Here is a 17791-nt window from a genome sequence, read left to right as displayed (position 1 = left end):
GGCAGGGAGCCAGTACCTCACCACCTGGGTGTCTCCACAGGTCACTTGAAGGGCAGCTAACTTCCCACAGAGCTAGTGATCCCAGAGAGAGAGGAGGAAGTCTCCACACCATTTATGACCTGGTCACACACTGTCGCTTCAGCCACAGATATTCTTTAGAAGTGAGTCACTAAGTCCAGCACACTCAGGGGTGGGGAATTAGGCTCTAAGTTTTGAAGGGAGGAGTGTAGAAGATACTGTGGAATTTCCTAAAACCATCACATTTAGAAAAATGTCACTTAACTGAACAGAGTATTTTATTTCTAGGAATGCTTCTTTTGCCTTTTGTCAAGTGTTTTCCGTCTCTACAATCATACTTCTTTTCTTTATACATCACAGTTCATTGTAAAGAATCATTGCCCTTAAACTGGATCTTCCATGAAAGAAAACGTAATGATACTGATAATAGGTCAGTGACCCCAGTGATAATTCCAGGCATAAGTCCAGAATGAATTTCCAAAGCATGAGTCCCTTAAAAAGGAAGCTGTTATCAGTACGAAGCAGATTTCAATGTGTATAAGAAATGGAAGGAAAATATTTAACTATGTGTAAGTTTGGTTTATGAAAATGTAGTTCACCCAATCTGGATCTTAACTAGGTTATCCCACATGGGACCTTCTGAAGTTCTTGCGGATACGATGGAGAAATTTACCAGCTAGGTCATTTATCACATTCATAATTTCATTAAATAAGCTTATCTGATTATCAGATGCAGGACTTTGTTCTGAGTCCTGCTCCATTCCTCATTTGTGTCATCAAATAGTTTAATGGTGTAGAGGAAACACAGTGCAGATTCACAAATGGAATGGTATAGGAGTGCTGGAGGGGAACCTGCATTAGGACAGATGCATCATTTCAGAAAACCTAAGTGCTAAGTTGGAGCTAATCACATGATTAAGCACTGATAACTATACAATCCTGAGCTTGGATCAAGGCAGACAGCTACACATGTACAGAAAGATGAGAAACGGTTTTAAAAATTAGTAAATATTTTAATCAATTTTAAGATCAGTCTGAGCCCACACCATGATGGAACAGCCAAAGCTGCTGATGGGACGAGAACCTGCATTGGTGGAAGAGTGAGAGGGAGAATGAGGCTGTTCTAAGTCCTGCCAGTGTTGAAAGTGATCAGACCATATGTGGAATATTATATTTGTTTCAGGAAATGATCTTGTTAGGTAAAGACAGACTTAAATATGCCCAAATGAAAGAGAATAGCAAAAGGATAACAATGCTACTTCAAGTTATGCCCTCCTTTTGTACACAAATCTCAGTGGATTATTTTGCTGTATTCATATTCTATGACATATCATAATGGCATAGATAGCCATACTTGTTCTACAGTCAGATCATCAGGGCTCACATCGCTCCTCTACAACTTAATAGCAAAGTTAACTGAGTTCTTTAAGAATCAGTTCTTGCAGACACAAGGACTCAAGCTTGCCCAACATAGAAATATTGTTAAATATACATATCTTGACATAACCTGATGAAATTTGTAAAATCCTAGGGTGAAGAGAAAATATTCTAAATATCCAAAAAGAGTGTGAAAAAAACTAGAATGTTACTTAAAGGGAATGACTGAGCATTTCAATCTTCAAAGAGGGAGGCAGCTTCAAAATCAATGAAGAGAGATGTAGAATACAGGCCAATAGTCTGTATCAAGAGAAGGTGTCACTCACAAATCTTTGTTAAAGAGAGACACTAGGATCCACAAAGATTCAAAGTTAGTAATTCACATAGCAAGTCTGTAAAAACCACTTGAAAAATTTATCTAATCCTACAAAAAAGGAAATGGATCATCGAACTTAAGGAAAATGAAGATGGTAATTAGTGTTGTTTTGTGTGTGTGTGTGTGTCTGTGTGTGTATGGTAAGTTTTTTTTAATTGTTGCATATGTTTTCTTGTAATACAATCATATTTCATGATAAAAAATAGATACTAGTGTGGTATTAAAAGTAGTAGATTATCTCTAAACCATCCAATAAAAAGGGCAAATTTTTCTGAAAAATATTTTGTATAAACCTGTTATAAACAACATAGCATTTAAGCATATTTGTCAAAATTATTCAATATATAAGAATGACTCATAAAATGTAATTATATTATACCTCATTCAAAATATATATAAGAAATAGTGAAAAATGTATCATTTTCCAGTTAAAGTTAGAAATAAGCACTCAAATATTTACCTTAATCTTAACCATTTGAATAGTAAGAATTATTTATTGCTTATGTCTCTGATTAAGTAAAGAAAGGAAAACAAGCCTTACTGTCTGGTTTAAGGCGTAAGTAAGAATGTTATTTTTCTGTGTGAAGTGATCAGTGGAAATTGTTATGTTTCTCTATATTTACCACATTATTTCCAATAAATAGAAAACTAAACTGAGTCTTCGTCTAAAAATAACCTGTTTTCTTTCTACATTGACTTTTTCTGAGAATAAAACCCAGGGCTCTGATTTCTGATGAGAATGGAAAAGAAAGAAAAAGAAGACAGCTGAACCACAGGATGAAATGTGTACTTTCATCATCTATTCATTAAGATGCTAATTTTATCAGCGAAGGCTAGGACATATGTACTTAAGGAGAGTTCATTCAATAGGTCTATATAGTTTTCTCCCAAGAGAGAAAGACATAATTTGAAAGACCCACAAGACCCACAAGACATAATTTGATCTTCATTAGCAAGGACCTCCTTACATACCTCAGGCATCAGAATATTCTATAACTTTTATTTTCCCAGGAACCAGAATGCAATGAGTGTAATTATGCTAATAAGAGGATACAATTGAGATGAAATAATTAATTTCTAATTTGATTGTTTATTATGGTAAAACCTTATTTATACTTTTTTTTTTTTGTTGCAAGTGAAACCTTGTGATTTCCCAGTAATAAAACATGGAAGCCTGTATTATCCATACAGACACTACTTTCCAGCAAGGGTAGGACAAGAAGTTCACTATTACTGCGATCGCTACTATGTGCCGCCTTCAGGAAACTACTGGGCTTCCCTTCGTTGCACACGAGAAGGGTGGTCTCCAGAAATACCGTGCCTCAGTAAGTAAACACCTTTAATTTTATATGTATCAATCTTCCCAGATGGGAGAGACAACGGTACAGTTAAGTCTTGTGTAACAAAGACAAGGCCGGGGGACTCGTTCTGTGAGCAAAAAGATCCAGAGAGGTCTTCCTTTTGTGAGGGGCTTTGCATGGAAACCACATGAGAAATATAGAGACTTTACAGGAATATCTGCACATTTGTATGTATTTTAATTATTAAAAACTAAAAGATAAAAAACATGGAATTTTTTTCTTTTTTAATAAACATTTGACAGTAGCTTTAGTTTTTCTTGCTATATGCTATTTTTGATGTAAATAGAATAGTTAACTTTTTATGTGCTATTTTATTAAATTTATGTTATTTTTTTTCATTTTCTATTATTTTTATGATCCTTAGGACAATGTACTTTCAATTACTTGGAAAATGGACAAGTCCCATATCGAGAAGAAAAATATTTACAGGGTAAAACTGTAAAAGTTAGCTGCTTTAATGGCTTCAGTCTTCAAAATAATCAGAACACAATGACATGTACAGAGAATGGCTGGTCTCCTCCTGCCAAATGCGTCCGTGTCAGTAAGTTAACTGGTCTGAGATCCCAGTATGTCTATAATTTTCTAAGATTCAGCTATATTATCTGCTGCAAAATGTTTATATCAACTTTCTCTTGTTTTGCCTATTTAGTGTTATTTTTCACAAGTGTATGTGACTGTATATTTAAGTTTCTTGATAAGCATATAACAAAATAAATGTGCCTGCTTCTAGACCTTAATCCAGAAAGCAGAAATAGAACCACAAAGAAGAAAACTGTAATAACAGAGGGAAGTCACCAAGATGGCAGAGTCTTTCCTGATAGAAACACAGTCACCCATGGATGAGAGTACCTGTGTGGGAGTCTAGGAGTCTGCTAGAGGAGTCATAGTACACAGCCGGAGTGCTGAGGTTCAAGACTGGACACGTCCAGGAGTGCTGGAGGAACAACTTCCCTGTGCCTGAGCCACCCCTCCCATAAAGTGGCACAGCTCCGTGCCAAGAGAGTCCCCCTCAGCACAGGATGTCATCTTTGGGGGAAAATACGCATGTGAGAAAGGGCCAATTTCCCAGCTTGTTCAACACTGATCTAAAGGCCCATCCGAATACTGAGGTAATCTACATGGCTGAGGGGCGGGGAGAAGCTAGGTGCACAGCATCCAGGGCTGGAATGAATCAGGGGACATGGATTCTACTGTCCATTTTGTAGACACCGTCAGGAAGCCCACCCTCTAGCCACTGGTGACACCGTGCCTGTGAACCCTGCTTGCACCCTTAAAACTTGCACATTCCCCTGCTGCATGGCCAGCTCCCTGTGTATGTCCCCAAAGGTGGCAATGCAAGCCTTTGAAGATGGCTAGTGAGCGCATCTCAAATGCCAGGCTGTCTCTGTGAGATTGTGAGAAGGCACACAGAAGTGAACATTTAGCATGGCCTGGGGGAAACCGACCAGGAAGTTGCCGGCATACAGTCGGCTTTGCTGGATTCAGAGAAACACAAGAACTGCAGATTCTCCCCCCAAGAGGGATCACAATGTATGGAGCAGGTGTACCCTTTAAAGGTCTGAAAAAGCCTCAGAGTCGCCAGCAGTGTGACTAAATGTATTTCCCTCCCCAAGTCAGTCTGTAAAGGCTAGAGGAAGTGCCTGCTTCTTTGTATGTAAAGACAGCAACATGAGACTTCAAGGAGCGCAAAAATCAAAGGTGCATTCTACAAACAGAGAAACACAATAACTTTCCAGTAAGTGACCCCAAATAATGGATATGTACAGTTTATCTGATAAAGAATTCAAAAGAGTTACATCAAAAATTTCAGGGAGATACAAGAAAACACAGAAGGACAATTAAAAGAACTCAGATAAACAACAATTGAACAAAAAAATAAGTTTAATAGAGAGATAGAAAACAAAAAGAACCAAATAGTAAAGGTAAAGAATACAATGAATGAAATGAAAAATACAGTCACGAGCATCAACAGTAAACAATCCAGCAGGAAAAAAATCAGTGAAGCAGAAGACAACCCATTTGAAACAATACTGTTGGAATGAATCGAGACTATTGGAATTGTGGGAGACTATCAATAGAAACATTATAGAGACTGTGGGAGTCCCAGGAGAAGAAAGGGACAAAGGGGCAGAACGTTTATGTAAAGAAATAATGGCTGAGAACTCCTCACATCTGGCTAGATACAGACATTCAAGATCATGCATCTCATAAGTCTGCAAACAGATTCAATCGAGAGATCTTCTACAAAACACATTGTAAAAAACTGTCTAAACTCAAAGGCAAAGAGATAATTTTTAAAGCATAGAGGAAAATCTCCTCATGCAAAAGGGATTTCTCATAAGGACATAAGCAGATTAATAAATCTGCAGAAACACTGCACAGCAGCAGACAGTGGGATGACACATTCAAATTGATGAAATAAAAACCTGCCACTGAAGAATTTTTTACCTGGAAAAGCAGTCTCGCAAAGGAAGGAGAGATAAAGACTTTCTCAGACAAATAGAAATTGAAGGAATTTATTATTACTCGGTGTGTCTTACAAGACATACTGAAAGTTCTTTGAACTGAAATAAATGACGTTAATTAGTAATGTGAAATCATGAAAATGTTACTACACACATAAAATATGTAAATTGTAACATCAGAAAACATTTGAGGAAGAAACTGAAAGGGTAAAGTTTGTATGCCATCAAAATGAATTTGTTACCAACTAATAATAGACTGTTTATCTGTAACAAATTTCGTGTGAGCCTCATGAAAACCACACACACACAAAACCTGTTGTAGATACACAAAAGATAAAGGATTCTAAGTATACCACTATGAAAAATCATGACTTCTCTAAGAAAGGGTGCAAGAGAAATTCAAGTTAACAGTGTTACTACATAGCAGCCAGAAAACAATTAATGAGATGGCATCAGTAAGTCCTTATCTATTAATAATTACATTAAATGTAAATGCATTCAATGCCCCCATTAAAAGACATAGAGACTTTATGCATTTAAAAAAATAAAAGAAGAACCAACAGAAGATTCAACTCTATACTACCTCTAGGTGAAAATAAACTGAGACTTACTTCAGCATTTAGGACACCCATAGGCTAAACTGAATGAAAGGAAAACAACATTTCATGTAAGTGGAGATCAAAAGAGAGCAGGGGTAGCAATACTTGTTTCAGAAAATAGATTTTAAGTCAAAACTGTAACAAGAGACAAGAAGACATTATAAAATGAAGAGGTCAAGTCATCAATAGAATACAACTATTGTAAATACATGTATCCAACATTGGAGCACCTAAATACATTCAACACAACCGAAAAGATCTCAAGAGAGAAACAAACGGCAATACATTAATAGTAGGGGAGTTCAATACTCCATTTTCAAAAATGAATGGGTCATTCGCCCAGAAAATCAATAATGAGCCATTAGACTTAAACCAAACTTAAACCAATGGACCTAACAGACATTTGCAGAAAATTTCAGTCAATGGCAGAATACATATTCATCTTAAGCACACACAGTACATTCTTCAGGAGAGATAACATGTCAGGTCACAAAACAAGCCTTAAAAACCTTAAGAAGACTGAAATTATACCAAATATATTTTGGAATACAATGATATGAAACTAGAAATCTAACAGGAGGAAGACTGGAAAACTGACAAATATGAGGAAGCTAAACATTTCTGAACAATGGGTCAAAAGAGGTAGCAAAGAGAAATCAGAAAACATTCTAAAGGAAATGAAAATTTAAACACAATAGAAGCACTTCCATGAGGAGGGTTTACAGTGAGGAAAGTACACATTAAGAAAAAATGAGAACTCTAGTAAACGAGCCAATTTTAAACTCAAATGAAAGAGACAAACGAAACCCAAAGTTACCAGAAGGATGGAAATAGCAAACATCAGAACAGAAATATATGAAATAGAAACCAGAAAAAATAATAGAAAAGACCACAAAAGACCTTATTTTGTGGAAAGATTAAAAAAATGAACAAACCTAAAGCTAGATGAGAAAAAAGTGATAAAACTCATATAGCTTAAATCAGAAATGAAAGATGAGACATTACACAATATGCCACAGCAATGGAGAGGACCATAAAGGGAACAATGAACTATCATATGCCAACAAATTGGATAACCTAGAAGAAATGGATACATTCCTAGAAACAGAACCCAACAAGACTGATTCATAGAAAAATAGAAAATCTGAACAGACTATAAAGAAGAAATGAAATTAAATCAGAAATGTAAAGTCTCCCAATAAAAAAAAGCTAAGGACCAGATGGTTTCATTGGTAAATTCTACCAAACACTTAAGGGAGAATTTATGCCAATCATTCTCAAACCATTCAATAAAACTCAATGGCATATTTTACATTTTTACATTTATCCTACTTATGTAAACTAAGTTGAATAATAATCCTAAAATTCATATGAAATCACAAAATATCCCCATATAATCAAAGTAATCTTGAGAAAGAACAACCTGATTTCAGACCATAGCTTGAAAGCAGTAATAATTAAAATAGTATGATTCTGGTATAAACATAGACACATAGTCAGTGTAACAGAATTGACACCCACAAGTAAACCCATGTGTCAACTAATATTTAAAAAATCAATCAAGAATACACAGTGGGAAAGGATAGTGACATCAGTAAGTGATGCAGGGAAAACTGGTTATGTACAAACAAGAGTTAATCTGGACCCCTATGTGAAAACCCCAACAGAAATTAACTGCAAATGAATGAATGACTTTAATATAAGGCCTGAATCCATTAATATCCTAGAATATAACTTGGGGAAGTAGTTTCTCGGCACTGGTTTGGGCAATAATATTCTTGGATATGGCAACAAAAGCATAGGCAACAAAACCAAAATCAAAACCAAAACCAAAATGTAAGCAGGACAATATTAAAATAAAAAGTTCTGTTCATCAAATCAAGAAGAGAAAAGGCAAAATATGGAACTGAAAGCCACATATCTCATAAGAGGTTGATATTCAAAATATATAAGGAATTTTCACAACTCAGCAGTAGAAAAAAGCAAATAATCTGCTTCAAAAATGCAAAAGAATCTGAGTAGACATTTTTCTGAAGAATACACGCAAATGGCCAGCCAGTACATGAGAAGATAGTTGAAATCACTATTCATCATTGAAATACATATCAAAACCACCATGAGATATTACCTCATACGTTTGAGAATGTCTTTTATCAAAAATACAAGAGATAATGTTGGCAAGATTTTGGAGCAAAGAGAATCCTTGTACACTTTGGAATTTAATTTGTTACAACTATACAGAAAGTAAAGTGGAATTTTCTCAAAAAAATTAACAGAACTTTCATATGACCCAGCAGTCTCATTCCTGGGTACGTATGCAACAGGAATAGAATCAATATCTCAAAGAGGTACCTCCAGTCCCATGTTTATTAGCCTTATTCACAACAGGGATGCTTTGGAAACAATTAAGTGTTAGTAAAAAAGATGAATGAATGAATAAAGATGTGATCTGTATGTGGAAAATGAAAAATTACTCAGTCACAAGAAAGAAGGAACTCCTGCCATTTGCTACAGCATGAATTAACCTCGAGAACACTATGCTAAGTGAAATAAGAAAGAAGGAAGAAAGGAAGGGCGGGGGAGAATGATAGAGAGGAAAGAAGGAAAGAAGGAGGGAGGGAAAGAAGGAAAGAATGAAGAAAAGAAGGGAAGAAAGGAAGAGAAAAGATTGAATTCAAAGAAACAATGGACAGGAGAGAGGGAGGGTCAAATCCACAGAAACAAAGCTTAGAATGGTACTCACCAGGGGCTTGAAATGAGGGCGGACTAGGAGATGCTGGTCCAAAGGTGTAAGATTTCCTTTATAAGATGAATAATTCTGGGGATCTAATGTACAGCTTGGTGATAAAGTTAAACACAAAGCAGACTTGAATGACATTGTAAACTAAAAATACCTAACAGATATACAGAACTTTCCACTCAACAACAGAAAACTACACATTTTTCTCAAGTCCACATGGAATAATCTCTGGAAGGATATGACATGTTTGGTTACAAAACAAGTCTTGACAAATTTTACAAGACAGAAGTCATGCCAAGTACTTTATTTGACACATTGGAATGAAACTAGAAATCAGTAACAGAAAAAAGAAAAGAGACAAGAGAAGATCTACAGACAGGTGCAAACTACACAACAGACACTTGAATGGCAGTTAATCAACAAGGAAATGAAAAGGGACTTAAAAAATATCCTAAGGTAAATGAGAACAAAATGCAACACGAGATACTGCAAAGGCAATACTAAGAAGGAAGTTTTAAAAATGCTGACATTAAAATAGAAGAAGGATCTTATATAAAAACCTAGATTTACACCTTCAAACACTAGAAAAAGAAGAACAAACTAAGAGCAAAGTTAGCAGAAAGGAGGAAAAAATAAAGTTTACAATAGAAGTAAATCAAATCAAGAATAATAAATCAAAAGAAAAATCAACAAAATTGAAAGTTGGATTTATGAGAACATAAACAAAATTGATAAAGCTTAGCCTGGCTAAAAAAAAGAACACTTAAGCTGAAGATTCAAACAAGTAAAATCAGAAATGAAAGAGGAGCCATTATGCCAGATTCCTCAAAAATAAAAATCACTTTAGGGACCAATGAATGACAATATGTTAGCAAATTTGATAACTCAGAAGAAATGGGCAAATTCTGAGATCCATATAACCTACCAAAGCTGAGTCAAGAAAAAGATGTAAAAGTCTAAAATAAGGAGACTGAAGCAAATTTCCACAAAAAGCCTCCCCACAAAGAAAATACTAGGAACGAGTGGCGTCCTGGGTGAATTCTGTGCAACATTTAAGAAGCATTAGTACCAGTCCTTCTTCAACGCCTGAAAAATCAAAGAAAACAGAAAACTTCCAAACTCATTTTATGAGGCCAGCATCATTCTGACACCAAAGCCATAGATACCAGAAGTAGAGAAAATTACAGGCCCACGTCACCAGTGAACAGAAATGCAAACAAACAAACAAACAAAACTTCAATAAAATACTAGCAAATCTATTTGGGCAGCACATTAAAAGGTGCATGCATTATGACCAAGTGGGATTTATCTGTGGGATACATCGACGGTTCAAAATACACAAATCAGTAAATGTGATGCAACATGTTAACAAAAACAAAGAATACTGCAATGGTCATCTCTAGAGAGGCCAAAAAATTATTTGAGCAAGCTCAACATTCCTTCATGATTAAAATGCTCAATAAAATAGGCATGAAAGGTACTGAGCTCAAGAAAATGGAGGTCAGATACGTAAAGCCAACTGTTAACATTATAATCAGCAGGGGAAACCGAAAGTTTTCCCTCTAAGATCCAGTGCAAGGCAAGAGCGCGTCCTCTCAGCACTCTCCTCAGTATAATCCTGGAAGTCCAAGGCAGAGCAGCTAGTTAAGGAATGGAGGGGGAAAGGGGAGACATAAATAAATGTGTTGATCTTTGTCATCTTCATTGAACTCCATGTATTAAACTGATTTTAAGCACCTAATTTTGAGGGCAAACATTTCAAATTCTCAGAAACAAAGGCTGTGGTAACTACGGTGGGAGATTCTCTGAGATCAGCACCTGATCTAAAATGTCCCAGTCCGCTAACTCTGCTCAGGGGTGCCTGAGAGTTCCAACTAGGCAATATTTCCAGCAAGTTCCAGGAGAGGATACACACTGCTAACAGGGCTCTGACATGCTGCAGGATGCCAGATCCACTGGACAAACTGATTTCTAATAATTTCACAGATGGGAGTCTGAGTATTTGAAATCTTGCTTTGTTAATAAAAATATTAATAAAGTGTCTTGATGTAATATCTTTGGAAACTCGTAGCTAGTTATCTCTGACACAGGAACTTGGATGTTTAGGACTTTTTTCAGATTTTCATTTATAAACAACTTCTCAGTTTTTACATTATTGTATTATTTGGGTCCTTACACAAATGCTTATCAAATATATTCTTTTCTTTTCCTTATGCTTTCTCCCTTTTAGAAACATGTTCAAAATCAGATATAAACATTGAGAATGGATATTTTTCTGAATCTGAGTTTACATATCCCCTAAATACACAAACACAATATAAGTGTAAACCAGGGTATGTCACAGAAGATGGTGAGACATCAGGGTCACTCACCTGTCTGCAGAGTGGATGGTCAGCTCAACCCGTGTGCATCAGTAAGTCACTGACTAGTTCAGTATTCATTATGCTGATGATCACTGTACAAAAGTTTACTTTGACTTCATTCTGTTTGTTTGTTTGTTTGTTTGTTTGCTAGGGGGTGAGGTGTTGATGTGGTCCCGTGGCTGCATTTGACAAGATAGTCGACAAAATTTTGAGAAAATGTACATCATTTTTCCTTTTATGGTTAATCACTAGCAGGGTAGAATATCATGAGTTCCAGGTTTTTCACTTTAAAACATCCTGTTATTAAACACTATTTTAGCTAAGGAGACTTACCTGAACTCTGGTATAAACTTGGTTATTTTTAGCTGGTACCTTTTTGCTGATTGTACCTGTTTATAGTCTGAGACTTTTATGTCAGTCTTTCCTCCTAAACATAAAAGTTACGTTTTTCGGTCAAGATTTGGGTTTATAGTGCATAATCTTCAAATAATATACCCTGTATAATTTATAGATTTGAAACTGCAGGGTAGACCCACTTGTGAAACATTCTGTCCCTTAGGACGTCTTCAAAAACATCTAGTTAGTGGAGACAGAGAAACACTTGTACATGGGACCAAACTCTGCTGTCCTGAAAGGTCTTCCTGCCCCACCACACAGACGTGTATGAAGATCTCCTAAGAACAGTTTGCTGAGATTGTCTTCCTCGTCCCAAAGCCACGCAGTGTTATTTTTGAAGTAGTATTTTATATATTCACTTTAAGTGAAGTGGATATTTAAAATATTCATTCCTACTGTTTCCTTTGTATTTCTTTTTTCCCCCAATGTCTATGCTTAGTACGAGCACGAGCCAAAGAGAAAATGATGAAAGTTGTCCCCATATCAAACTCATTTTGTACTAATATATGGCCAATTTTCCATTCTCACACTCTCTTTATGGAAGAGAAAAGGTCCATTATTTTTTGGCTAGTCTAGTTTTGCCTTTTTCAAAGTTTTAAGGAAGCTGGCTACATAACACGTTGTGAAATTTGAGATGAATTACTCAAACCTTTATTAACATCAGTCTGTTACAGTGTTAGTGAAAGTCAAGGCTATTCTTTAACATTTTACTTTCCTGTAACTAATTATAAACAATAGACTACCTCTGCATTCAACCTTGGTAAGTATAAAGGAATACTGAGCCGTTAGAAACACATCTGGGAAAGCAAAATCAGCATGTGAACTTTAAAACTTAGTATGTTTTAAGGTAGAGTTTTATAGAATGTTTAAAATTTTACTCGCCTTGTTGAAAATTACTCTTTTTATTAAATTAACCAATTTTTTCTCTGGGATATATGTCACAACTTCTCATAAATTTGGCATTTAATTCAGATAATGCTATTCCTCTTTACTAAAAATAGTACAATACATATGTAACGGCCTGTTTCATTACTAGCATGGGATAAATACAAAAGATAACTAAACTAAGGAAAATATTTGTAAAATAAAATTTTCGGAGAGACTATTGAGAAAAATGTGATGTAGAAATGTATTTTTTTTTCATTTTGAGTAACAATTTCAGGACAATGATCTATCACTGGTATTCTTAAATTATTTTTACATCATGAGTGATTAGCACATGCTAATTAGTAAAGCCCTTTCCCACCTTGGGTTGAGACTTAATGAGATGGTGAACTACATAACATGAGAAATGAAACGTTTGATTCTGTTACCCATCAGAGTCTTGTGATAAGCCGGTATTTGAGAATGCCAGAGCCAAAAGTGGCAGTGAGGGCGCGTGGTTTAAGCTCAACGAGGAGCTGCACTATGAATGCCTGCAGGGGTTCGAGAGCCCCGGGGGAAACACCACGGGTACCATAGTGTGCCGTGTGGATGGCTGGTCCGATAAACCCACGTGCTATGGTAAGTACTTTTTCCTCAGATGGTCTTTTTTTTTCCAAGATTGACAACATTAATAATAATTGTCAAACTTTTTTTTCCCCAAATTTGACTGATCTAGAGTAGCTTTTAGGAACAACTATGAAAATCAGGTTTAATGTAAACTTGGAGGAAGGAAAGTTTTGAAGTGCAAAGTCTCCCCTGTTACCCAAATTACAGTGTCTCACGCCCTCCTCAGCTATTTTGCTCTTGAGTTTCTGCTCCTGCGTCGAGGGTTCATTTCTGCAGGTCCTGAGAGGAGCACTCTACTTTCTGACTCTGATGAGTTCTGAGGACTGTAACATGGATCTCCTTTATAGTTGCCAGTCAGCTGCCTTTTTCTTCCAGGGTTAGAAACAGGGTTTCCATCTGTGGAAAACTGAGTGGATGTTGTGTGTTCCAAGCCAATGGAACAGTATGTGCAAAGCTTTGGCAACAAAACAATATTTGGGAGATATGAAGGTGAACGGATTGTACTCATGATGTGGGAGGATTTTATGAGCGGAGGCTGGATAGGAGGCAACAGAAAGCTTATCCAGGTTATCTCAGGGTACGTTAACATTTGAATTAATTTTATGATTGATGAAAAGTCATAAGGAATTTTAAGGAAAGGAGTGATGTACTTTTATTTGGAACTTCAAAGTTCTTTTTCCTGTGTGCTGTGATTCTGGTGGGGCAGAGAAGACTCAGGAGGCCACGTGGGGTGAGAAAGAGTGGGATTAGATAGGGTGATGGCTGAGGAGATGCAGAGCAGAGGACAGTTTGGAGATATATTTTGGTGGCAGAAAACACAGGTAGTGTTACTAAATGTTGGGTGACAGAAAGATCTGAAGCTCAAGGGACTCATATGTTTGTTTTCCAATTGTTCTCTTAAGCAAGCTGGTAAATGGAAGTGATTTCATCAAGTGGTACTGGCAAGAGAGAGAACACTTTGGAAAGAGCAGCGCAGCTTTTGACTTGGACACATTATGGTTGGGCTTCCCATGGACCGTACAAATTGGATATGCAAACTACAGAGTTGAATATATGAGTGTAGCCAGGAGATACACGTGTGAGATTATCCCCCTATAAATGTTCACATCAAATTGGAAAAGAATGTAGAATGAGAAGAGAGCTCAAGACTGAGTTGAAGCATTCCAACATTTAGATGTCAGAAGAGGAACAAATGGAAAAATAGATAGAAAAAGGAGGACCCAGAGAATTTAGGGAGAAAATGTTGAAATGAATGTTTCATAGATGTGGAAAGGAAGAAATGATCAATGGAAAAGGATGTATAATAGATCGACTAATGGTGAATCCTGTGGAGTCAGCCGGGATGGGTTCCATTTCCAATTCTACAGTTTGTTAAGCATGTGTTTTAGGGCAACAACCAAGACTATTTAAAATTTTGTTCACACTCCTAATCTGTGAAATGGATTAGTATTTACTAATGTTCCAATATTTCAAAGAATTTTAGTTATTAGACTAAATTATTCATATAAAGTTCTTGCCACAGTACCTGCCATACAAAAAAATCAAGGAAATTGTTATCTAAATATGATTATGATTGTTAGAATGGTGAATATTTCTAATTCAGTTGATATGTCCACTTAGAAGAATGTTAAAAGGTGGTGGATTTGGCTACATAGAGGCCAACAATAACTGTAGCAGAGAGTTTGGGATGGAGTATACATCCATAAAACTACATAGAACCTGCTGAAAAAAAAAAGATTAGGTAGAAATTTAACACAGCATGTGGACATAACTCTTCAATAATTTGGCTGTGCCAGAGAGTGGGAGGTTCAGAATTTTGCTGGAGGGAATTGTGCACTGAATTAAGTATTTTTAAATGGCAGAGATGAGGGGGCACTAGAGAAGGAAGCAGGCAGAGACTGAACACACGAGGCTCCCCGTGAAGGCAGAGGGAGAGGAACCAGGGCTCCTGTGGGAAAGCTGGTCTTCAGTGGCAGCATGTCTACTTCCAACTTTTTATCAGGAGGAAGGAAGGGAAATGGATGTGTAAACCTCATGCTGGAAAGGAGCAGGTGCTGCTGGCTTCTGTTTTCCTTTGATATAGGAGACAGAGTCATCTGAGATTGAGTGGTACGCAGGGGAAGGGGGAGAGGGAACACTAGACAGAGAAGAAATTAAAATAGAGACTTCGAGAGACACACAGAGTGAGTTTATTACAGAAATGAGACAGGTTTGTTTGACAGTGTCTAGGGCCCACTTAAATTTCACTTTTCAGGCTGTCACCACCTATTATATGCTAGAAGTAGTCTAAGAAAAAATGGTGAAAGATACAAACTGGGGATCAGCCTTCATTCCAGTATGAAAAATAAGAAGTGCAACAGCAGAGAAACTAACCTATTTAAAACTCTGAAATGTAGAGTCTGGAGTCTGGATTGATAGGGGAAAAGACATACAAGATGTTATGGAAAGTACAGGCAAGAGATGGATTATAAAGAGCTTGGATTTTATTCTAAGTAAAAGAGAGTTTTAAGATGATCGTGGATTTCTTAAGTCATTATCTACATATAAATTTAGCACTCGGATAGTAGCCAACAACCAAGATTTTTTTTTTTAAGGTATGAGCTGTTTGTATATGCTGGAAATTATTCCCTTGGCAGTTGTGTCACTTGTAAATATTTTCTCCCATTCTGTGGGTTGTCTTTTCATTTCGTTGATGGTATCCAAGCTGTGCAAAAGCTTTCAAGATTAATTAGGTCCCATTTGTTTATTTTTTATTTTATTTCCATTACACTAGGAGCTGGTTCAAAAAAATATTGCTGTGATTTATGTCAAAGAGTATTCTTACTGTTTTCCTCTAGGAGTTTGTTAGTATCCAGTCTTACAGTAAGGTCTTTTAATGCATTTTGAGTTTATTTTTGTATATGGTGTTAGAGAATGTTCTAATTTCAGTCTCTTACAGGTAGCTGTCCAGTTTTCCCAGCACCACTTATTAAAGAAACTGTCTTTTCTTCATTATAAATTCTTACCTCCTTTGTTGTAGATTAGTTGACTATAAGTGCATGGGTTTATTTCTGGACTTTCTATCTCATTCCATTGATCTATGTGTCTGTTTTTAGTGCCAGTACAATACTGTTTTGATTACTGTAGCTTTGTAGTATAGTCTGAAGTCAGGGAGTGTGATTTCCCCAGCTCCAGTCTCCTTTTCTTTTCTTTTCTTTTTTAAACATTTTTTAAATTCAGTTATAGTCATTTTACAATGTTGTTTCAAACTCCAGTGTAGAGCACAATTTTTCAGTTATACATGAACATATATTCATTCTCACATTTTTTTTCTCTGTGCGCTACCACAAGATCTTGTATATTTCCATGTGCTATTCCATGTATAATCTTGTTTATCTATTCTAAATTTTGAAATCCTAGTCTATCCCTTCCCACCCCCCGCCCCCTTGGCAACCACAAGTTTGTATCTTTGTATTTTATGTCTATGAGTCTATTTCTGTTTCATATTTATGGGGGTTTTTTTGTTTGTTTTTAGATTCCACATATGAGTGATCTCATATGGTATTTTTCTTTCTCTTTCTGGCTTACTTCACTTAGAATGACATTCTCCAGGGACGTCCATGTTGCTGCAAATGGTGTTATGTTGTCAGTTTTTATGGCTGAATAGTGTTCCATAGTATAAATATACCACTTCTTCGTTACCCAGTCAGCTGTTGATGGTCATTTAGGCTGTTTCCGTATCTTGGCTATTGTAAATAGTGCTGCTATGAACATTGGGCTGCAGGTGTCTTTTTCAAGTAGGGTTCCTTCTGGATATATGCCCAGGACTGGGATTCCTGGGTCATATGCTAAGTCTATTCCTAGTCTTTTGAGGAATCTCCATACTGTTTTCCACAGTGGCTGCACCAAACTGCATTCCCACCAGCAGTGAAGGAAGGTTCCCTTTTCTCCACAGCCTCTCCAGCATTTGTCATTTGTGGACTTTTGAATGATGGCCATTCTGACTGGTGTGAGGTGATACCTCACTGTAGTTTTGACTTGCATTTCTCTGATAATTAGTGATATTGAGCATTTTTTCATGTGCCTATTGATCATTTGTATTTCTTCCTTGGGGAATTGCTTGTTTAGGTCTTCTGCCCATTTTTGGACTGGGTTTTTTTTTCTTATTAAGTCATATGAGCTGCTTATATATTCTGGAGATTAAGCATTTGTCAGCTTCATTTGCAAAAATTTTCTCCCATTCCATAGGTTGTCATTTTATTTTACTTATGGTATCCTTTGTTGTGCAGAAGCTTGTAAGTTTCATTAGGTCCCATTTGTTTATTCTTGCTTTTATTTCTATTGCTTGGGTAGACTGTTGTAGGAGAACATTTTTGAGATGTATGTCAGATAATGTTTTGTCTGTATTTTCTTCTAGGAGATTTATTGTATCTTGTCTTATGTTTAAGTCTTTGATCCATCTTGAGTTGATTTTTGTGTATGGTGTAAGGGAGTATTCTAGCTTCATTGATTTACATGCTGCTGTCCAGTTTTCCCAACACCATTTGCTGAAGAGACTGTCTTTATTCCATTGTATGTTCTTGCCTTCTTTGTCGAAGATCAGTTGACCAAAAGTTTGTGGGTTCA

General features: G+C 36.4%; 1 protein-coding gene across 1 annotated transcript in view; it reads left to right on the top strand.

The window, feature by feature from the left end:
- CFH (complement factor H) overlaps positions 1–17791 on the top strand; it is a 71112-nt gene that overhangs the window by 23978 nt on the left and 29343 nt on the right. Inside the window, exons 8-11 of the mRNA XM_074351591.1 lie at positions 2908–3096; positions 3497–3673; positions 11167–11349; positions 13016–13198. Coding sequence (XP_074207692.1) covers positions 2908–3096; positions 3497–3673; positions 11167–11349; positions 13016–13198 — 732 coding nt within the window. The remainder of the gene's footprint in view (positions 1–2907; positions 3097–3496; positions 3674–11166; positions 11350–13015; positions 13199–17791) is intronic.

This window comes from Camelus bactrianus, chromosome 23 (assembly GCF_048773025.1).
Source record: "Camelus bactrianus isolate YW-2024 breed Bactrian camel chromosome 23, ASM4877302v1, whole genome shotgun sequence".
Classification (NCBI taxonomy): Eukaryota; Metazoa; Chordata; class Mammalia; order Artiodactyla; family Camelidae; genus Camelus; species Camelus bactrianus.
The sequence above is the reverse complement of the archived record's forward strand: the minus strand, read 5'-3'. Positions and strand labels throughout refer to the sequence as shown.